The 23,770-nt window shown below is 34.6% G+C and overlaps 1 protein-coding gene across 1 annotated transcript; it reads left to right on the top strand.

The window, feature by feature from the left end:
- The first annotated feature begins 6 nt into the window (after window positions 1-6).
- Window positions 7-19,541, top strand: LOC110033986 (zinc finger CCCH domain-containing protein 28-like). The gene is made up of 17 exons (XM_020738189.1): window positions 7-70; window positions 142-234; window positions 385-430; window positions 556-737; window positions 824-916; window positions 1,028-1,073; window positions 1,205-1,380; window positions 1,466-1,558; window positions 1,957-2,002; window positions 5,690-5,747; window positions 6,438-6,529; window positions 11,179-11,263; window positions 11,656-11,747; window positions 12,258-12,321; window positions 16,607-16,698; window positions 17,109-17,254; window positions 19,257-19,541. Exons 2-16 carry the CDS (start codon window positions 170-172, stop codon window positions 17,211-17,213), a joined length of 1,335 nt encoding a protein of 444 aa, XP_020593848.1. The 5' UTR covers window positions 7-70; window positions 142-169; the 3' UTR covers window positions 17,214-17,254; window positions 19,257-19,541.
- Window positions 19,542-23,770: the final 4,229 nt, after the last annotated feature.

The following is a 23,770-nucleotide window of genomic DNA, read 5'->3' as shown; positions in this document are numbered from 1 at the left end:
GCGGCGGCTGCCGGCGAGCCGAGATCGTTTGCAAGTTCGCCCATCCCCCCTCCGCTGTTACCATTGAGCGGTGCGGTACTTTAATCATCGATTCCCTTTCTCCAAGATTCTTCAAACTCATTACTCTTTCATGATATTTAGGGGTAAGGTGATAGCCTGCGCCGACTCGATGCACAACAGGTGTTTTCGTGGACGGAGTTGCCGTTACTTCCATCCTCCGCCTCATATCCATGAGTACTTTCTTTCTCTTTCTTACTTTCATACTTTTCTTATTAGGGTTCCTGTTTCAGACCGAATTACTTCAAATGGAATTTTTTCCTACGAATTTTTTATTTTTATTGAAAATTATGACTGGGCTAACTCGCAGTTTTGTGCTTCCACCAGGTCACTTCGCAAGTCAATTCGCATGGAGGACGCCAAAGATCCTGTGGTAAGAACAATTTTTTTGTGCTTTTGCGTATAACTAGTTTTTCCCGCCATTTTTCGTTCTCCTCTCACAGGCTTAACCGCCGCACTATTCTCTAATTTTCTTCTCTTTATCGCCTTAACCGCAAGGGCCGGCGATCACTTTCCCCAAGCCCTAGTACGGGCAGCGACGATGCCAATGTCAGCCGCGGCAAGCATCGGCGAGATGACCTTACAGTCGAGGTCTGTAAGGACTTCATCCGAAGCGGCTGCCGACGAGCCGAGATAGATTGCAAGTTCGCCCATCCTCCCTCTGCTGTTAGAATTGAGCGGTGTGTTACTTTATTTACCCATTCCAATCCCCTTTCCTTTTTGTCCCATTCTCCACAATTCCTAAACTCATTTGATGGATCTTCAGGGGGAATGTGATAGCCTGCACCGACTCACTGCGCAGCAAGTGCTTCCGTGGCCGGAACTGCCCTTATTTCCATCCTCCGTCTCATATCCAGGAGTACGTCCTGTATCTTTCTTTAGGGTTCTGCTTTCAGGTTACTTTATTTTTTCCTTTTTATTAAAGACTGTTTTTTTATTTGGCCTAACCCGTTTCACGTGCTTCCTCCAGGTCACTTCTCAAGGCAATTGGCATGAAGGACACCAAAGATCCGATTGTAAGAACAAGTTTTTGTGCTCTTGCAAATAATTATTTGATTTTCTTTTTTCGTAATCTCTCCCCGGTTGTGACTACTCTCTATCAATGGAATATGATGATTCTCTGTTTTTCCCCTCATACGAGCGCCAGCAATCCTCTTCTCAGAGCCCTAGTTATGACAGTGATGATGCTAAAGCCAGCCACAATCAGCATCAGCGGCATGACCTATCAGTCGAAGTCTGTAAAGAATTTATCCGCAGAACCTGCAGACGACCTGAAATTGACTGCAAGTTCGCCCATCCCCCTTCCACCGTTACCATCGAGCAGTGTGTTACTTCGTCATTCCATTCTCTATTTATTTTCCCTTTCTCCATAATTCTTTAAACTCACCAACTTTACATGGATTTTTAGAGATAGGGTGGTAGTTTGCATTGACTCGTTACGTGACAAATGCTTCCGTGGCCGGACATGCCGTTACTTCCATCCTCCGCCTCAGATGCAGGCGTACATTCTTTCTCTTTCTTATTTGAACTTCTTCAGGGTTTCAGTTTCAGGCTCAAACCACTTCAACTGAAAAATTTTCCCATCTTTTTTATTTTGGAAGCTCTACATATATACCACTTATTTCCTATGCATTTACATATCCAACAGCTAACTTCAATTTTTACATATATGACATGTTATTCATGCACGAAAATATGTATTTCATTTTTTAAAAGTTAAAATATTGATATTTTTGATGTGAAAGATTTGTTTTGTATAAATGTAATAAGTAAAGTTTAGGTGTTAGATATGTGAATACATAAAGTATTGGGTGTTATGTATATAAGTGTTCCTTTTATTTTTTATTGAAAAGACTGGCTTCTTTATAAAGGCTAATTTGTGTCATTTTGCTTCCGTAGGTCACTTCGTAAAGAAATTGGCATGGAGGACACTAAAGATCCGATGGTAAACATATGATTTGTGTTTGCTTCTTTCCAGATTAATTTTACTTCTCTGTTCCTCCAGCAAAATGTGAAATATTTGAATTTTTGACTAGGAATAGTCACCAGGGTGATAGGTGATCTCCCTTCTTGAAGTTTGTTGTAATGAATAGAGATGAATATACATTGAAGGACGGGAAAGAGGCACATAGTGAAGTTGCCCGAGTTGGCAAATTGATGGTCCATACTATATTTAGATTTTGTGAAACAAAGGAGTGGGGTGCAATGAAGGAAATTGTGGTTGTTATGATGACGATTATATGATGGAATTCATGGAAATTTTCTGTACCAGAAGGCTAGCATTAGGATATTTTAATGCAATTAGAATGATGCAATGTATTTAGATTTCATAGGGTAACTTTTAGTTCATAGGTCACAAGCCATTGAATAAGCCAAAAACTGTTTTTTGTAAATGCAAACAATAAACACTAGATTAGAACTCAAATGATAATGCAATAGTTTAATATATTCAAACAAATCACTAAAAAATTCATACGACACAAAATCAACCAACAATTGTAATTTAGTCACCACAAGTAGAATTTTAGTTTTGCTAACTTTAAACAAAAGCAGGACTACTAGTCAATAATAAGTTATGTAGACGAAATTAGCCTAATGATACATTTTATCGAAGTTAGAAATCTGGGCCTCACTTGGTACAAGGAGATGATTTCCCCTGGATTATTTTAGTGTAATTGTAGTGCACTTGAAGAAATTAAATATATAATTTTCATACACTTACCGTTTATAGCACCTATTTATAACACTATTAGGAGCTTTTATAACATTTTCATACCTTCACAAACCACCAACCCCTTTCATCCACGCCCAAAAAATTTAATCTTTCCCCTCACATTTTGACTCGCCCTTCTTAACTTCCTCAACCCCTCTGCTACTCTCATACCTTTTTAACAACCCTCTTAAACTCACTAGCCCTCCCCATCTCTTAGCTACTCTTAACTAGTCATTACCCAAGATCCACAACAAACCACTACATACCAAAAGCTTCCCATATATTTCCATCCAACTTTGTGACATTCAACTTATTCAATAATCAATATCAATCCATAATCTTCCCAAATTCTTACTTAATCTCACCAATGTCTTCCCAAGCCATCACCAAACATTCAAGGCACCTTCATTTTCAAGATCCTACATTTTACTTCCATCAACAATGCTGTTAGTTTGGGGATCACAAAACACTATAAGTCCATTTGTCTTGTCTTGTAGGATTTTTAATTACCCTAAGTGGTTTTTATAGTAATTGGACCCGGAGGTGACTCATGCTTGATATGATAAAGGATCCGCCATGAGCTTTATTAATATCCAACGTTTAAGCTATAAGTTTCTCAACCAAATGAAAGAATAGTATTTTTATGAGCTCTCGATATTGATCCAGATTTTGATGTTTTATATTGATCGACTATTAGTCTTAATGTAATGAAGTCATTTTACATGTCCAGACAGATCATCATAACTTGAAAGAGAAAAGATTGGTGAGTAGGTACAGGGTTTATCTCAATATATTCAAAATAATTTAATCTCCTTTTGTCGAGTATATTCATAATCAACTCCCTTGGTAATCAATTTAATTTGTCTGGGTAGCTTCCCCTTTGGGTTTTTCTGATTGGTGTTTGGAGGTTGCTGGTTTGCTGCACAGATTGGTAAGAATTGATTCACACGCCTCTGCCTGATTAGCATTTTGCTTGTGGTCTTCATTACGCGACAATCATCAATACCGTGATTTTTATCGTCTTTATGATGAGAATTTGATTGTTTACTCTTCAAATTCTTTTTTTATGGGACATGGTACTATTAGTTTTCATTATTCTGATTTGTCATATTGATTTAGTATATTGGGCTATTCAATAATCATAGAAGGTTCTAAATTTATGACGTTGGCAACGGTAGTAAATTATGATGATTGTGCTTCTTAGGCAAGCCTCCTTGATCCAAAAAATTCATTTGGCTGTGCTGGTACTCAATAGGCTTTGATTGTATTGATTGGCCTTTATTCTGCTTCTTAGGTAGTTAAGTGATTGCTATTAAAGGGGATGGACTTGACATGCCATGTAACTCTTTGATACTCATGGATTTTGCTACTTTCTGTGGTATATCCTTTATTTTCTCTAAAGCTTTCATTGTCACATCTAACTCGAAATGGCTTTCCTTTAAAGGAAGGACAATTGCCACCCTTGCCACAAAGGGATGAACATTTGTGGCTTGCTGTGTTGCTCAGGTGAAAGATAAAGGAGTTTGTGTGAACTTTCAAAAACCTTTATGAGATTGAGAATTATGTGATGTATTATTTTTTTAGCTTGTTGAAAGCAGAAATGCTTCTTGGAGGCAATTTAGACAATTAAGTTCAGACAAAATCATTTAGTATTGTAAAAGCCTTTGATATCTCTTCTCATCATGTGCAAAGCGCAACATAATTGCTCCTTTAAATCATTGGGCCTTTTTAGTTATTAATTTGAGGCACTTTTCTTTTGAAGGAATTGGGTCTAAATTCTTTTTTTTTGTGAGAATTTTGAAGGGAACAAAGAATATGTTGTTGACATCATGGTTTGAAACCGTTGGGTTGATAATGTTGTTACCGTGATGCATCTAGCTTAATTACATTCTTGTGCCTTGACTATTGGTTGTCATGCTAGTCCAATTGGAACTCCAATTTCTCTTGCTTGGATGAGGATATTAATTGAGTAGACAACTCAACAACTTATGCTTCAGCTGCATAATTATAGGAACGATCGTTACTAGATTTGAGATTTCTCGTCCGCTGAATGGCATCACATTTCTTTTTTGGGATGATGAAATTTGAGTTCCTTCAACATTTTTTTCTCCTATGGCTTTCATTTTTCTCCTGTTTTCCAAAAAAAATGATGCCTAATGTGGACAACAAAAAAGTGTCCATTTGGAGTTTTAAGGGATTTAGAAACAAAAAATCAAATTTAGAGTCTCACGTAAAATGGGTGAGAGACAACTTATAATATGTTTTTCAAAGGAATATAACATTTTGAGTTTTAGTTTTGATAGAATGACGGAGAAAGAATCTGGTGAAGAATTCCCCTATTTTCCCTCCACTTGATCTTTATATAGCTCCTCAATCTCTTTTATAGACTGCGAGTATAAGTTGCAATGTTGATGGATGGGTGTTTCATATCAATGATGATGTTGATTAGAATTTATTAGTCGTATTTATCCACAAAAAATGTGAGTGCTAATATTGGGTGGGACAATTTGTCTGGCTAGCAAATATTCTGCATTGATCTTAAAAGAAGAACGATTGGTTCTTGTTGATTAGCTTAAAGGAATTTTTAGATTGCAGTGTTGAGAAACAATAGTCTAACCACAATATCTACTTTATAGTTATGAATAGTCTTATCATCTTTCTGTTGTCTCCCTTCACATCTCGATGAATTTAACTTATGAGAATAAATTTGATATACTTGATCATATTGTATGCTCTTATATCCAAAATATCATCGATTACATAACAATTATTTAGTGTATATTTGTCTCAAATTGTTCAAATTAGCAACTTTCTTTCAAATTTTATATGCTTCTGCTGTTTGTGCATATGCTTTTCTCCAAATATTAAATTTAATTTAAATTTTGTTGATAACTTTTATTTCTCTTTTTTTTTTTTAAGGCTTTAAGATATCTTGGATCATCAGATAAGCTTTCAAGTTATCTTCAACCAGGAAACGGTACAACTATAAACACAACTTTGTAATGTGTGCCTCTTTCCAATTGAAGTTTCATAACCTTTCAGTTCCACGCAGCTTTTAATTTCTTTTTTTAGCATTAGGGTATGCCTATTGCTGAGGAGCCAGATCATAATTTCTTTTTTTTTTTTGCACTTATTTTATTCTTTATTTGGAATTGTTTATGTACAGAAGATAGCAATTTCGTTATGTTTATCATTTGACGTTTGCCAAGTGTGTTCATTTTGAACGCGCAATCAATCTGGTACAGTGAATATTTTCCTGATGAAAATTAATTGTGGCATTTGCATACATACCTCACAATACTCGTGTATGTGCATATCTAATATCCAAAATTTCTTATTTACGTACATGGCACTCAAATCCTTATGATCACATCAAAATAACATTCTTACAAACTTTTTAAAGTAAAATACACTTTTTCATGCATAAGTTTATTACAGCAAATTATTATAAATGTAGATATCAAACTTTAGGTGTTAGATATCTAAATACATAATAAATGTGATATGTATCTAAATTTTCCAAAAAAATAAATGTTCGAACTTCCCTTTGCTAGAAAAAAACTGTAGAATAAATCAACTGAGAATCGTCAAATTCAATAATTGAAATGCTAGAGCTCCACTCTGAACAATTTTTTCTATTTTATACTCATGATTTATGCACTTTCAGATCACGAAATTGTACCAGTATGTCAGGATTTTCTGAAGAATGCTTGTAACCGCCGTTCTTGTAAATACGCTCATCCTGATTCAAGTGCAATGGTATGTATTTAGAGGTTGCTCTGTAGAAAGGGGATGCAAGTATTTTTTTCTGAGGCTAGAGACTTTCATTAAATTTTATGAATCTGTTTTAATATAGGCTTGTTTTGTCACGAAAGTTTTAGTTTCAGAAGTATCTGTTGTTTAATCTCATAGTTCTGAGCTACTTTTGTAGATGTTTGTCATGTCAAAGTATTTTAGAAATATTCATTTTAACTATTTAATTCATTATATTTAGCCATACCTAAGAAAATTAATAGTTAATAACTAAATTGTTTGTCACAAAAAGATACTTTTAAATCAATTTATACTCGTTATAATGTGAATTTTGTTGGTTGTACGATAAAGTATGTTAATTGATCAAATAAGGAGCCATTTGGGCGCGTTTTTTGTTTTTTTTAATTCCTATTTTTTATTTTTTTTTTATTTTGTTTTTATTTTGATTTGAAATTAAATATGTATGGTTTGTTGAGACATGTTTAGTTGTTTTTAAAACTCAAAAAATTTAAAAGTTATTCTGAATATTTTTTAAATTTTTTTTTATTTTAAAAACCAAAAAAAGTGAAAAATATATTACAAACATGTTTTAAATGATAAAAGAAAAAAAAAAGATTCCAAATGGTCCCTAAATTTCCTTTTTTTTCTTTGTTTTTTTTTTGGAATTGTTTTTTATTCATTACTATCTTGATAGAAATGTTATTTAAAGAGCAATTTTATTCAGATAACAATGCTAATTATCAAATACACTGCTTTATTTGATGGTTTCTTTTACAAGTAATACCGTTATTTGCAATAATCCACAAAGGTTATGATTTATTGTCCTTTTTTTTATATAACTTTACATCTTGATGTCACACAAATTTAGCGTGAAATGTTGATGCTGCAAACTAAGCTTGAAGTTATCTATGAAATTATTATTTATAGGTATCACTAATTAAACAGCCATCATTTCATAATATCCCAACAATAAATAGGAAATGTTTGTGAATCAAACATTTCATTGGATATTTATGATTATCCCAATAAAAACTGGCAATGCTTGTTGCCAAGGGTAAATATGAGGAAAGTTGTTAAATTGTTTTAGTTGAATATACAAATCTTTCATGGTTAACTTGGTGGAAGAATTCTTTTCATTGCGTGTGAATAATTAGCCTGTTTTGTTGTAGAAACTAAAACTTCTTATTCTTAGTTGAAGTGAAGGCATTTAAAATATTGTATGGTGATGGGTTGTACAATTTGATTGTGTGAGTATCCGATTGATGTCAAAAAATGGTTTTGAGTTCTGCATGAGAGGTTTGGCAATTCTATGAATTTAAATACTTCGTGAGAAACAGGCAAAGACATATGGTGATAAAGGTAACAAAAAAATGTTCAGGATCACACATTATCTTGCTGAAAGTAGAAAAAAAGGTCAAGATAACCAAAATTGGTTTCTAGCGATCGTCAGCATGGATTTCTCTATATAATTAAAAACTTAGAGTTTTACTGTTGTCTGATTAATGAACCACTATTGTATCATCATCTTTCTATCATGATGATTGATGAAATTTTCAAGTTTTTTTTTGCAGCAAGAATAAAAAGTTGCTACAATAACTAGTGGTGTCACCATTTTTTATAACTATGCTTTTAATTGGACTATCACAATTTCCTTGAAAGATATGTAGTGTTCACATTAAATTTATGGTGGTGTAATAAGGGTTAAGTGAAGCTTGTTTGGATTATAAAAACCTCTATGAGATTTAGAACAAGTTTTGGCATGAAGCATGAATCTTAAGATGACCTAGAAGGACTAATTTAGCATTGTTTGATTAATTTGATGCCCAAACAAGCTTATAATGGCATGATTAACCCTTATACAGCATGCTTTATTAAGTCTGTATATGCCTGGATAAGATTTAATGCTCAAACAAACTCGATCGGCTCTATGGAGCCAAACTGGTTTTGTTGGATTAACCAAACCCCATTGTGCCGCCATGCCTTTTTGTGTGAAAGGGTTTTGGTAAGGTTTGCCATGGTTGTGTCTCTTTTAAACAGTATGGTGAGGATCTATTTCCTTTTTTCGGTCTTGCTATAAGCAGGAGACACTTCAGTTTTTTTTTTTATTTCCATCGGCATTCTTCCATCACTGTGGCTTTCACTTTGGACGGTTCAGACTTCACTAAATTATGTCTTCTCTTGTCAGTTGTTTTGTAATTCATTCATCTTTAAGCACTTATCTCTAGGTCCATGTAAAATTAGCACAACATCGTCGTTCGTTTATATCGGATTCATTCAATTGGCAAAAATGTTCTCTCCAAACTATTTGCCAAAAAAGTTGATTTATTATCACAAATGCGCTCGTTATTTGATCACTTAAAAATTTGAGATCTTCATATTACTCTTCTAAGACATTACTGAAAAATGCAATCATTATTCTCCTCCATCAACTATCTTTAAGAGTTTCAATAAGGTTGGGTTGGACTCTTTCAAAATGTTGATTATTAGAGGCTTTGATCTCCATTATTCACAATAGATGCACGTGAAAGTTAGTCTATTTAAGGACCAAAATGATTGCTCGAAAAACTATATGCAAGGCTCAACTTGATTTTATTTATAGGATCTACTATTTAAATTTGGGTTTTGGAAAATATGGCCTTCCTTCGAATTGTGCTCTTGTATGTTGATCTTGCTATAGGGAAACCTACTAGTTTTTTTCACATAAAATAGACATGACGCTTTTTGTAGCCTACTGATGATGATCATACCGCTCCCCTGATTACCACTTGCTATTGATGTGTGAACTGCATGTTGTAGGTTTTGCTTGGGATAGTTTTCTCATTAATTTATTTTTTATATTGCTATCATACTTGGCTCTAACTACTATTTTCTCGCTATTTTATAGAGTTTTTTTTATTATTTTGGGAAACTACTTTTTAGAATTAGATTTACTAAGATATGATAATTGTAAGAAAGTTATTTTTAGAATTTTGTTAAAATCTAAGGCCCTTTTTGGGACCACTTTCAGTTTTTTTTGTATGTTTTGTTTTTATTTTGTTCTGTTTTTTAAAAAATGCGTTTGATGATGTTATGATTTATTTGTTTTTGAAAACAAAAAATAGAAAACATGTTTGGTTGGGTATTTTCTATTTTTTAATGAAAAGCTATACTTTTTAAAAAAATTAGTTTAGTATAATTGGCATTTACATATATGTCATTTGCGAAAAAAGAGGAGAGGATAAAATCTCTCTTTCTCTCATGCTACAGGAGGATCGCGCAGGCCCTAATTTCACACACGACACCTTTCTTGGTTTTTGCTTGAAACCCCTCCTAAGCTCCCTCTACGCGGCGGATCTCCCTGCCGCAGCGACAACACCGTCAGTGAGCCTTCCTTTGGCGACTAGCGGTCTCTCGCACCTACTCCTCTCGGTCACAATGCCCTAGCCTCTCCCCTGCTCTCACGGTCAAAACCTTGGCCCTTCGCCTCTCTGCCGCGAATCCTCGTCGCCTCGCTCCTTCGTGCTGTCGGTGATCCGCATTGGACTTCCTTCCCCTCTCGCCGTTCTCCCACTCACGCGACTCCCTCTTGTCATGCCCCTCTCCTTTGTGCCAAGCAGTAGACCGAAGGAGAAGCCAAACCACCTCCAATTTGTTTTTGAAACAGATAAAAACACGTTTTCCGTGTTTTGGGTGTTTTAGGAACAGCCGCATTTTGTTTAAAAATAAAATTAAGAATTAAAATAAAAAACAGAAATACAAATACTGTTCTTTTTTGTTTTTGAAAACAGAAAACCTAAAATAAAAGTTGATTCCAAACAGCACCTAAGTATTTATAATGCTCAAAGCAACTTTCGGAAAAGTTAATTTCCGTACAGCAGTTTTAAAACTGCTTTTATAAAAAGCTAAAGCACCCCATAATGTTTGTAACAATCATGCTACTTATTGAATTTATTGGTGTGCTTCATTATAATTATATTTTTTTAATGACAAATATGCTACGCATTTCATTCATTTGATAATATTAATATGAAATCCATTGCCTCTCACTGTGAATAGGTAACTATATTGTTGCATTCATTGAAAACAGATGTTTTCCAAATAGTGCTGTAGAAATAATTTGTTACAGAAAAGAACATGAGTTTTCTAAACACTAGTGGGATCCATTTAAAGTTGGCCATGACTGTTTACTTTGATGAAGGTAGTATCATTTTATGTAATTACATGTGATATTGAAGGAAATAAATTTCTGAAGAACATCTAATTTCTTTTTGTGGAATTGCATTTATTTTTGAAGAGCATATAATTACTGTTAAATTTGATTTAATACTTCTAGATAGATTATTTTCTATTATAAACTAAGGCTAATCTATTTTCAAAGATTACATAGTAATTTTTAGGGAAACATAATTGGAAATTGACTTTAGCAGGCCAAAGGCAAAATGGTTAGGAGGGCTATAAAATAGGTTTATTTATAATTAACTCAACATGCAATGCAAATTCAGCAGCATTGTTAATATAGATTTGCCTTGATGAAAGGCTACTTAGGCTGATGCTGATTTATTACTTTGTTTTCAAGATAACTTCTATTTTCTTGTAGCAGTTTTTTTTTTAAATTTTAATTATTATGTTTTTTTTCATTCATCTCTATCAATTTCTGTTTTCCTTTTTCTTTCAAGGGTCATTTGCGTCGTGGATTATCACCTGTGCTTCACAGTTCTACTCTTGTGGAAAATGGCGCAATTCCGACAGAAACACTTTTATGTATGTTCACTTGGTTACCTAATTTTCGTGCGTTTTTTTTAAGGAAAGGGAGAAGGCTTTATTTTCTTTGTTTGGCATTTGTAGGCTTGATATTAGAAAAATGTGGTTCCATATCTTATCATTTAATATGAAGTTTCACTAGAGAAAATGGTTTATTTTTAGTGCACTAGCTTCATAAACTGTTTTCAGTTTAAGATTTAATTCTAATCTGCTACTGAATCAGGTTATTTTCTTTCGAAAGATGAAGATACCAAAATCATGTTTTTTTTTAATAGCTTGGAATTTATTTAGAATTAGTATTTCTTAAATGGTACCCAAAAGAGCGTCTATTAAAGAATATTTACTTGAAATGCAAGGTACTGTTTGCTGATTTTGTGATTATGCACTTATAGATCCAGATGTTATACCAGTATGCAAGGACTTCTTGAAGAATGCTTGTAAGCGTGACAGCTGTAGATATTTTCATCTTATTCCACAATCTGAGGTACACAAACGAATTTTTATAAGATATAAAAAGAAATCTGCTGCTTCGTAAGTATGCAATTTTTATTTTTGCCCAACTTGATTTTTTCTCGGTATTAATTTTATCGGGTAAAAGTTTTAAACTTCTTGTTTTGCCACACTACAATGAAAGTAAGATTAATCATGATTTTGTTACACTTTAGAAATGAACATTTTTTCGTTGGTTGCATGTTTGACACTGTATGCACTGTCATGTTATCCATCATATAGTGTGAAGGGAAATTTAAAGTTACCTTGTCAAAGGAAGCCGAAACATCCTTGTCTCACCCAAAGAGCATAAAGTTCATTATTATTCCATATTTGAGCTTCAAGGTTATGGTAAATGGCTTTGATGACAATCCTATCTTCTAAATAGTAGTAGTCATCAAGTATTCGGACCGTTTCATTGTTATCCGAGTTTCAAAGTCATATTCTTTTCCCGTACAACTTTGACCTTTTTTTCATTTGTGTGTGTGTGTGGGTATGTGTATAGGTTTATTTGCAGCAGAATGGAACATTAATTAAGCTTTCTCGTTCTCCTCCTCCACCTGAGACAGGTATGATGCTAAATGCAGACTCATTTCAATGTACATTTTATTAATGATCAAAGTTTGTTGCCTTTAATAAATCATGAAAATGAATATTACTTAATGAAAAAAGGACCAAAATGGTCTCACGATTAGTTGTGATGGGCCATTTTAATCAAATTAGGTAAAAGGTTTGATTTAGCATCCATACTATTTAAACAAGGTTCAAAATAAGGCCTGATTTAAGCCTTGAACTCTTAAACATGGTCTTGTTATCTTAATTAACAGAATATAAGTCCTTTTTTTTATTTTTGTAGTAAATCTTATTTTCTCGTGTACAGTTGATAACTTTGCATATAATTAGAGTAGGCTGGGATCATGTAGGTTGCAAATTAAGTTGATGTTTATAATAAATAATTTATTTTATATTTCGTTCATCTTGATTCTATTGTAAAAACATACATTAAATTTAATTTTTTATTACAATAGAATCAAAATAACAAAAATGTTAAATAAAATTATTTATTAAAAAGTTAGCTGACTTAGCAACTTGCAAAATCTTACTCCACTCAATTTATACGCAAAATCAACTATTATACTTGAAAAAATAAGTTTAGTAAGAAATTAATTTACTAAAAAAAATTAAGAAAGTATATTTTCTTAAAGTATCTTTTATTTATAACATTAGTAACTTTAATTTCCATTACTTTGAATGGCAATACTATTTTCATCCTTGTTTAAAGAGTTTGGATTCTAAGTTGATGTTACACCGGTACAAAAGTAATTTTGCTATTTGTGCGTTTAAGGACAATTTAGTCTTTTATTATTTATTATTGTTTAGTGTTAAATAGGGCTAATATATTTAAGGTTGAGGTTATGTAGAAGATTATTGTCTTGAGTGTTAGGGTTAGATTTTGGGAGAGACTTCCTACCTCTTGAATTGTAGGATTTGGGAGAGATTGCCAACCTCTCGAATTTAGGTACTTATCCTTCGTGTATTCATGTGAGTTGTTCAGTGTTGTATTACTTTGATTCAGTTTTGATGAAATAAAATATTGTGTTTGCTCTAATTTTTCTGGAAAAAAAGATTCATGATAAAGGATTGTTGTTGTTGTTGCTCTAATTTTTGTGGAAAAATTGGCTTGGATTGTATTAAATTGGTATAAGAGCTATCAATTTTTAGGAATTTCCGGGAAACAAAGGGATCGTGGCATATAGGGTTTTACTCATGCCAACAAGAAGAAAGTATGTGAAATAGTTGTTGGGAAGCCAGGGTTGGGTTTGCGGTGTGTATGGGCACACGCCTTCGCGATAGTGACCTTGCGATAAAACATGATTAGAGCTTGCTGGGAAGTCCACTATAGGATTTCAACCACATAAAGATTGCGGAAATCAGGATCTGGGCATACATACGATATAGTTGAGATAGAGCTAATTGGGAAGCGACTACGGGATCATGGTTTACCTCCATATGGCATGATTTGAACTAGCTGGAACAACGAGATCACGACGTACAAAGCCAGTGATCAGGAAGGATTGTTGCACCCAAGGAAACAAACCATGGGACCACAAAGTACAGTGTGCCAATTGACTCATGATACAACCGCGATTGGAGCTAGCTACAAATGACATGATCGCCTTTCTGATCTAATATGGAGAAACAACCGCAATACAAGCTAGCTAGGACAAATAACAGCTTCCAAAATCGCTTTTCTGACCTAGCCTCGTGAAATAGTAGCGATCCAAGATAGTTGAGGCCAATGAAGTGATCATGGGCTGGCACCATTACATCTATCCGAAGTAAGACCCGCTGAGATATTGGAATGAGTAGGACAACTTTAATCTGGAATAGAGGAAAAGTTCTCCATTGACAACCGATTCGAGAACATGAAGGGATGATAAGGAAGCTTATTGAGATGCAATCCAAAACCTCGCCAGTGCTTCAATTTGCAAACCTTAACCAAGGGTTGACTGAAGAATTTATGGCTTGACTGAAAGGGGAAGAGGTCAAATGTGAGGGACATGAGGAGGAAATCATGCATCATCAAGAAATCCCCCACAGGACTGATGGATTAGAGATTTTCGATGGAGCGGGTTGGGTCAAAACATAGAGGGGTTATGCATGAGGTTGGGAGGAGCATGAAATAGGAAGGAGAGAAGTCGGGATGGGGTATAATTGTGTTTGAAGGAGGAAGTTTTCCCTCAGATATATGCAGGGGGGACACCAGAGAGAGGAAATTGGGCTGGAGATGCTAAGGTAGAAGGTTGAAGATATCAATATTCGAGGGGGAAGACACACATGAGTGGTTGTACCGGTGGAGTGATATTTCATAATGAATGGGATAAATGAGGTGGAGAAACTCATGTCGACAGAGTTTATGCTTGGAGGGGCAAGCTCTAGCATGGTTTAAGTTGAGGGTGGTTAGATACTCGATCTGTTTGTGCGAGGAATTTATGTATTTTTTGTTGGAACGTTTTCGAGCCATTGTAAAAGGAGACCTACATGAGCAATTCTATGTCTTGGCTCAGGAGGGGGCTGTCATAGCATATAGGTAGAGATTCAAGCTATTTTCGGGATAGTTGGGCATTTCTAAAGCAGGTTTGGAGGTGAACTTCATGAAGCCCTAAAGGCTGACATACAAGTAACACTCTGATTATTGAGATCGCGGGGAGTGAGAGAGACGATGGAACTCGTTCAAATGGTGGAAAATAAAAACCAGATAAAGAATACCAACAAAAGTGACACCACAGGAGGATTCCACGAGTACACATGACGACTATGACATGAAGTCCCGGGCCGTGTCATTTCAAAAAGAGGTGTCGAAGGAGAGGACTACGGGGCCAGTTCCGGGGAAAACATGAAGAGTCTCACAGAGACAGAAGTGCAAGACAATAGAACAAATGGATTATATTTTTGATCTGATGAGAAATATGCCCCGGATCATCAGTGCAAGAATTGCACTCTCCAGCTCTCTTAGTTTGTGAGAGGGAGGAGGCAGATAGTGATGAGCTTGGGGAAGAAGTGGTGGAAAGAGGGGAGCACTTACACCTAGATGTAGCAATGGTGTCCCTCAACTCAGTAGTGGAGTTTATTCCACGTCACATCATAAATTTGGGGACAGATTGGGTAGCAACTGATAGTGGTGTTGGTGGATGGTGGGTCCACTCACAACTTCATCTCAAAATGGGTCGTGGACCAGTTGAGAGTTGGTAGATACAAGAAGTTTTGTGGTTATGATGGGGACATGGAAGATGGAGAAAAACATAGGAATTTGTGGGGGATTGGCGTTGACACTACAGGGCATATATGTGGTGGAGGACTTTCTTCCCTTGTACTTGTGAGATACTTATATTATGATTCTGGGAATCAAGTGGCTACAGACGATCAGTGAGCGAAGGTGGATTGGATTCTTGACTATGGAGATTAGGGTGGAGGGGAGGAATATAGTGCTTTGCGGTGACCTTAGCTTGTCAGAAACCTAGGTTTCAGCAGATTCATCGAAGACGGCGACTATGTTTGAGGGGCCACTATCTAAGGCATAGCGTTGAGAAAGTTTATGAAACTTACATGATGCTACCAGAAGTTCGTGATGGGTGGTAACTTGATTGTGTGGCTATGGATGAAGATATTGAAGGATGATAACTTTCAGTGGGGAAAGTGATGATCTTGATTTTTGAGAAGTTAAAGAAGGTCATGACAATTGTATCAGTGTTGATGGCGAGAACCATAATAAAGCCATTTTATAAGCGGGCGTCACATGACTTGATCCACCTGCGGTTTTCTTTTTCCCGACCTTGAGGACAATGTGTCTTTTTAGGATGGGAATATTGTTCATCGGTGCCTAAGGGAAATTTTTTCTTTTGCACGCGTAAGGGCAATTTTTTCTTTTGTGCGCCTAAGGGAAATTTAGTCTTTTATTATTTAATATTATTTAGTATAAATAAGGCTAATATGTTTCATGTTAGGGTTATTAATGAGATTGTTGTATTGTGTCTCAGGGTTAGGGTTTCGGAGAGACCTGCCTCTCGAATTGTAGGATTTTGGAGAGATCGCCCAACTCTTGTATTGTAGGTGCTTATTCTTTATGTATTTGTGTGAGTTGTATGGTGTTGGTGACATAAAGTATTGTGTTTGCCCTAATTACAATGAAAAATCTGCTTGGACTGTATCAATCGAGTCTTTTCATAGTCTAGGACTTAATTAACTCACTCAAATGGTCGTGGAACCATTTGGTCTTTTTCTCTTTACTGGAAAGAAAAAGCATTTTTTTTTCCCGACTAATTCACTACCAGTAATATTTTTGACATCATGCAGAACAAAAAACGGTATCAGTTTGCAGGGATTTTTTAAAAAATGCTTGTCAACGGGATTCCTGTAAATATGCCCATCCAAATTCACAAACAAAGGTGCGTATAAAGATTTTCTCAAGAATCCATGATTTCTTTCTATGCGTTCTATAATCAAGTTAGGGACATTTACATACATACCAACCAATACTTACGTATTTACATATCTATTACATACATACCAACCAATACTTATTTTTTTGCATATCTAACGCTGAATCTTTAGTTTTTACATTTAGGCAACCCAAAACTTTCATATCACCTAAAAAATACCACTATTTTTAACTTTTAATGAGTGAAATACCTTTCATGCATAAGTAAGGTGACATATATGCAAAAAAATTAAGTTTAGATATCAGATATGTAAATACATAAGAATTGAGTGGTACCCATGTAAATCTTTCATTTATTTATTCTTGTTCACATAAGTTGCTTGTGCTTATGGATTGATCCATTGGTGCCTATGATAGGTCGTTGACAATCAAGTTGAGATATGTCGTGATTTTCATCGTGGAATTTGTCATCGTGACGTTTGCCGTTTTTATCACCCCAATATTCGCTGTGCTGAGAAATAGAGCTCTAGAGCAGTATCAAAATGCAGCCACTATTTTATTAGGTTTGGTTTTCTTTTTAAAAAGTTTATTTTGCTAATCTAGCTTGCCATATAAAATTGAAAAATTGTTCTTTTTTACATTAAACTCAGAAGCTTCCCTGTTAAAGTGATTATCATATGCATTTTATGATCCTTCTCACTGCTTAGTGGCACCATTTTTGTTCTACGCCATGCTATTTTAGAATGTCTGTCAAATAATATTTTGGTAAGCCTTGGTAATTGAACGGGAAACCACAACCATCAACCGTTGTTCTACTCTTTTTAGAACCTGCAGTTTTATTGTGCTTGGGAGTGGACTTTTGCCTTGAATAATGTTGAATTCTTATGAACGAACTGTAAATTTTTTTACAAAAATGTACATTCTATTTTGTTTATTTTATTATTTTTCCGATTAAGCAATGTCTTGATGGTAATAGGCTAATACCAAATGGAACAGATTTTGCATGTAAAATGGAAAATGCTCCAACTGCAAATTAGAATTTGCATGAAGTTTTCTCCAAGATATTCCTTGGTTGGCTGTTTGGAATCATGATACCCTGGATGCTTTAACACCATTTAGTTTGAATGCTTTTCCTTTGAAAAATTCAATGGGCTATGAAAGCAGTTTTACATAAAATGCCTTTTAATGTCGCTTTATAATGTAAAAATTGGATGATTTAAATTCAAAATAGAATGTGACCGTGGGGCATAACTTTTCCAGAGGGCACAGCTTATTAACATTTCATTTTTTAATCAACATAAATGAGTGGAGAAGGATACTCAAAATTGGATCCAAATGATGATGATTTATGAAGAACAATAGCGTTCTTTCTCCTTTTTTTTAGTTTTCATATCCATTTCAGATACCAGTTGAAGTTCTTAAGCAAAATTTCCATAAATTGGTTCACCTGTTGTACATTTTTCATCTAACTAGATTTTTCTTTTCAGCCAACCTACTTAATATACTTAAACTGGATGATATTGCCTTTTCTTTTTCAATTTATTTATTAGTAGATTTGAAGGATGTGGAGTAAATAGATCATTTGTGTGAAGTGTGCAGATCTTCATTTCTGTTTTGCAATGTAAATCAATCATGATGAAATTGAGATAAAGTTTTTATGGAAGCTAGATTTTATGGCTGCAATCTTCTTAAAAAATTATCTTTAGACATAAACGAGGCGGCTGTTGTTCTACCAATTATTATGAATGGAACTTGATATGTGAACCCTACACGCATACCCTTAAGTGTTAAATTTAAATTTTAGTTTCCAGCTCTATAATTTTTGTGCTAGGAACCATTGAATTCTTATGTATTTACATATTAAACTCCTATAATGCCTAACTCTTTATATTTATTTTGTAGAACATTCTAATTTCTAAACAATATAAAAAGTAATACTAATATTAACTTATTAGAAGTAAAACATATCTTTTCCTGTATATTTCATAATAAGTTGGTGTTATGTATGTAAATCCCCCTCTTTTAATCATCATTACGGTAAAAGGATCATGTGATACACTTGCATTGCAATTTTAAAATATTTTTTTCCTTAATGTTGTTGTGATTTACTGCTTCACTGCTTCAGTCCGGCTGCTTATGCTCTGCTGCTGCTGCTTCTGCTGCTGCTGCTGCAACCGCTGCCTGCTGCGGTTGACACTACTGCTGTTTCTGCTGCTTTGCGATTGTCTGAAGAGTCTTATTTTTTTTAAAGTTTGTAAAACCTTTAGATTTGAAATTGTCATGCTTTTGTTTATTATAATTTTGATGAGATGTTGCGGGTGGTTTTCACCCTAAGCTTAAACTTGTTGTGTTTTATTGGTTATGCAAATTTATGTTTTTTATTCAACTATGGATTTATGTAAACTTTAGATACATACCACACAATTTCCCATTTTCTTACAAATCTAACAGCAAAAGTTTGATATTTACATTTATAACGCTTTGATGTTGAGAAGTTGTTAGACATGTTAATATACTAGAATTGTGTGGTATGCGCATAAATGCCCCTAATTCTATTTGGTTTAGGTGAGTTAATTCTTCTTGGCTTACTGAGGCATTGATGTCCACTTTGTGTTTGTGGTGATTCCAATCATCACAAGGTGCAGATGCTCATCCCGCCCATTCAGTTTAGATGACTGGGAATAGTTTTACATGCTTTTTGTTTTAATATATTACTGATTTTGAAGAAGAAGTCAATACCAACCATTCAAATTGAATTAGTAGGGTTTTGGTTACTCTCTGTATGGTCATTGAAGATATCTAAACCTGTAAAAAGCCTATTTATTTATTTTTATTTTTATTTTTTGTGCATTTTTTAATTGAATGTATTTTCAAGATGCCCACCTCGTGAATGAAATATAGATGTGTGAAGTACTTCTGTTAATTTTTTTTTGGTTAACTAGTTTTTTTATATTTGTGGTTATTGCTTGTATTATTATTATCTGTATAATGAAATAGCACATTGTAGATTAGTAAAGACTAATTTATTAGAATACCACTTGCTAAGTTGATATTTTCTCTGAAAAATGCTTCATTTCCAGTAACGCACTTTTCTATTTTGCGATACCACTGCATTTAGGGCTGTCAAAACGACTTGTTGTTCGCGAACATTTCGTGTTCGGCTCGTTAAGAAGCTCGTGTTCGAATCAGTCGCTAAGTTAATGAGCCGAACACGAATAGCACGAACAAATATTTGTTCGTTTATGCTCGGCTTGTTTTGGCTCGAAATACTACTAATCAATTATATATATATATATTTATTTATTTATTTATTTGATGATTAGTATTTTTTAAAAAAATTAATTGACTACAATGCTATAAAGATTTATAATCAATTAAAAGTATTAATTAAGAAAATAGAATAATTTAATATTCAAACGATGTTTTAAATTTTGCCTCAATCTTAAACAGCTTATTGCTACGTGATTAAGGTTGTCAGAATAACTCTTTGTTCGTGAATAGCTCATGTTCAGCTCGCTAAGCAAGTGAGCCGAACACGAACAAACTTTTTGAGCTTAAAATATGAGCGAGCTGAACTCCAGCTGAGCCTGGGCTCGCTCGTGTTCGGCTCGTTTACACGGCTATCTGCATTTTCTTTCAAATAAGAGGTACTTGAGCTTGTGCATTGTTTGAAACATTAGTAGACTCGGTTTTGTTTTAACAAGAAAGATTCGATTTTCTTTTTTTTGTTTTAAATTTTGAATATTCAGATTTCTGACCATAAGTGTATTAAATTAAGTAAACTGAAAATTTGAATAATATTATGATTAGAAAATTAAATTTTTTTAGAAAATAAATTGAGTGTGATATATTTAATTTAATTTAATTTAATTTAAAATTTTCTAAGCGATTGTGAGGAGAAAAATAATAAAATTTTAATTTTGAAATAGAATATTAGTATTTACTTTTCAGTTTGAAATATAAATTTTGATATTCAAGTTTAATTATATTTGGGATTGTTTTGGAGGGTTTTGGATTTGTTTTAATATTTTAAATTTGAATTTTATTCGGTTTAATAAACTTCTTTTTCATAATTATTTTTACACAATGCCTCTATTTCGTTCAAATTTAGGGCCCGTTTGGGGTTGCAGTAGAGATGCGGCGTGGCATGGAAACACACTGGTCCATTTGGTGACTCGCAACATGACTTTTTAAAAAAAAAAATCAAAGAAAATGTGATTTGGGCTATGATCCAGCGACCCATGTTCCATCATATATTTGTGACCCCGTTGCCCCTGTACTCATTGTCACGGTTCGTTCTCTCGTTTTGCTCTAACTGTGTGCTCCTCTTCCGCCATTCTCTCTCGTGATACTTGCCTTAAACTCATCTTTCTTGTGTGATTCTCACGGATAGGGTTGCCTCTCTCTCAACGATTCTCGTGGAAAATGTGAGTTCTCTCTCTTTCTCTCTATCTCTTTCTCGTGATTCTAATTTTAACTATTGTGTCTTCTTGTTGTGATGCCTTCTTATTTGTGTGGTGGTTCCTTTGTGTTCTAGTGCCTCTTATTGTTGGGTAATTCTTATCTTAACTATGATATTGTTTTTGTTTTTAGAAATACTTATATGGTTGAAAATTTTGTGGTTTCCTCTCTACTGTTGTTCTTCTGTGTAGTTCTTCTTTGTGTTGGGCAATCTATACCCTAAATTGTATGTGACTTTTGATGTTAATGCCCGAAAATTTGATAGTTTTCTCTGTGTGGTAGTTCCTTTTCTCGTTGGTTAATGCTTACTGTGCTCAAGAATTTTCTAGTTTTTTACTTGACAATTGCTTATGGTTAATTGATTTCCGGTTGATATTGGATTTTGGAGATTTTTGGGAATCCCATATGCAATGATTTGGAAATGGGTGTTGGTTTTCGGTTTTAATGTTGGATTTCGATTTTATGCTTGCTCTTTTACGTTCTTGATTGGTGAAATCACTCTTGGTTTCAAATGCACGTTCAATGACTTGTAATCACGTGCAAATTGGTCTCTTTCGGTTAATCTTTCGGTTGATAACAAATTATATACATTTGGTTGATGTTAGTTATGTTGTTTATATGGTGCATGTGGGGGTTGATGTGTTTGGGTTGAAGGATGTGGATGTGGTGGTGAAGGGTGGTTGGTGCGTGAATGTGGAGGTGGTGTTGTTTGATGGTGTTTGTGTTTTGGTGAGGTGGATGTGTTTGGAGGTTGTGATTGGGTATCCATGCACGTTCAATGACTTGAAACACAATCCTATGTGTGGGTGGATGTGTTTCTCTCTAGTCGCTCACAGTATTGTGTCTCCAGGTTTCACTCAAAACATATAAAATACTGAGTTGCTAGTGTGTGCAAGCTTCAAAGGCAACGATGGGATTGTGACGTGCAAGGATCTCCGAAACTTTAGTTCTCGTATATCTCATATCTCCACTTTGCTTATAATTAGAAAGTAGTGTTAAGAAAGTACATGCAATCATTTTAAGTTATATATATATATATATATAATAACTCAATATAAAAAAAATCTACAAAAGTGTCCAAAAAAATTAGAAAAAGCATAAGTGCATATTACTATGGAAAAACTAACATGGACTTTTGAATGTGTGAGTTGGGTCAAACATAGAAGCATGATCATACTAAAATATGAGAGATTACATCTCATATGATCATGATTCATGAGTTACCCTTAATTTATACTAAGTCTATAATCAATTAGTAGGTAGATCATAGTATTACATCTCATAAATTTATAAATCTATTAAAATCCTCTGCGCAAAGCTTCAGCAAAGAAGGGAAGAAAAGACCAAAATTTTAAAAAAAAAAAATGAAGATTTTTTTAGGAGTGGTTCTTAGGCACCACCCCATTGGTGCTTAAACCCCCAAAAAGGGTGCTCATAGTGAGAGGGAATGCATATGCGTCCCTCTTTTGGTGCATAGGCGCCAACTCCTATGTTGGCACTATTTTCTTGTGCCAACCCGAGATGGTGGCACTTAGACACCCCCAATTGGTACATAGATGCCAAAACTTTGCATGGATCTCTGTAGACAGAAACAGGGTGCTTATGCTCCCCATGATTGATTTTTAGGCGCCCAACTAAGTTGCATGAAACAAAAAGATGGGTGCATATGCACCCAATTCATTTTTCTCCGCAAAAAAAAAAAAAAAATTTGAGTTAGGCCTAAGATGCTCAAATTAAGGGGACCAATAGTGGAAACTCTTGCATGGTCTCTATCTAGGACACTTATGGAAGAGATCAAGGCAAGTGTTGAGAAATTAGGGCGAAGAAAAATAAGAATGGAACAAATCCAGAAGAACACAGAGATTTAACGAGGTTAGACAAAGATGCATACGTCATCGGGAGCAGAGCGATGGCTTTTCACTAATTCAGAAAAAAATACAGAATTCAGGGATTCAGAGATTATCCCTAGGGTTACATACAAGCCTAATTTATAACCCTAAAAATTATATAAAAAGGAAACCTTGGGTAAAAAAAGGAAACCTTGGGTACAATATATAATTACCAAATTACCCCTGTACCACACCCCCAACCCACATAAGGAAGCTCCACTGATTTGGACAGAATCATCTGCTCTGCTCCGCTGCTGATTTAGCACTGTCCATTTATGGTATATGAGCTATATCTAACAAATCTCCAGCTTGGCGAATATCCAGCCTCTTACGAGAAATACGTCATGGAGTTCCTTTCATACCAGAAGTGGGTTGGGCCACCATGTTTCTCTAGCAACTGCATACATTCAACAAGTCCAAGCAATGCAAAAACTTGTTGATAGTAACTGGCTTGGTCAACATATCAACTGCATTCTCATTAGTATGAACCTTCTGCAACAATATCTCCCCAAAAATAATCAATTCTCTGACCTTGTGATACTTGACATCAATGTGCTTGGTTCTTCCATGGTACACCTGGTTCTTAGCCAGATAAATAGCACTCTGACTGCCACAATGCAACTGAACTCCACTTTGCTCAACACCCAGTTCCTTTACTAGCCCAGCAAGCCATAAGGCTTCTTTAGCAGCTTCAGCTACTGCCATGTACTCTTCAGTTGTAGATAATGT

Source organism: Phalaenopsis equestris, unplaced genomic scaffold (genome assembly GCF_001263595.1).
Source record: "Phalaenopsis equestris unplaced genomic scaffold, ASM126359v1 Scaffold001316, whole genome shotgun sequence".
NCBI lineage: Eukaryota > Viridiplantae > Streptophyta > Magnoliopsida > Asparagales > Orchidaceae > Phalaenopsis > Phalaenopsis equestris.
This window is presented reverse-complemented; position numbering and strand designations above follow the sequence as displayed.

Excerpts from the sequence above, each read along its gene's own strand:
- LOC110033986 (XM_020738189.1), top strand. The coding sequence starts at position 170 with ATGCACAACAGGTGTTTTCGTGGACGGAGTTGCCGTTACTTCCATCCT. Across the intron at positions 235-384 it reads CCTCCGCCTCATATCCATGA|GTCACTTCGCAAGTCAATTC; the intron begins GTACTTTCTTTC and ends TGCTTCCACCAG. Across the intron at positions 5,748-6,437 it reads TTATCTTCAACCAGGAAACG|ATCACGAAATTGTACCAGTA; the intron begins GTACAACTATAA and ends ATGCACTTTCAG.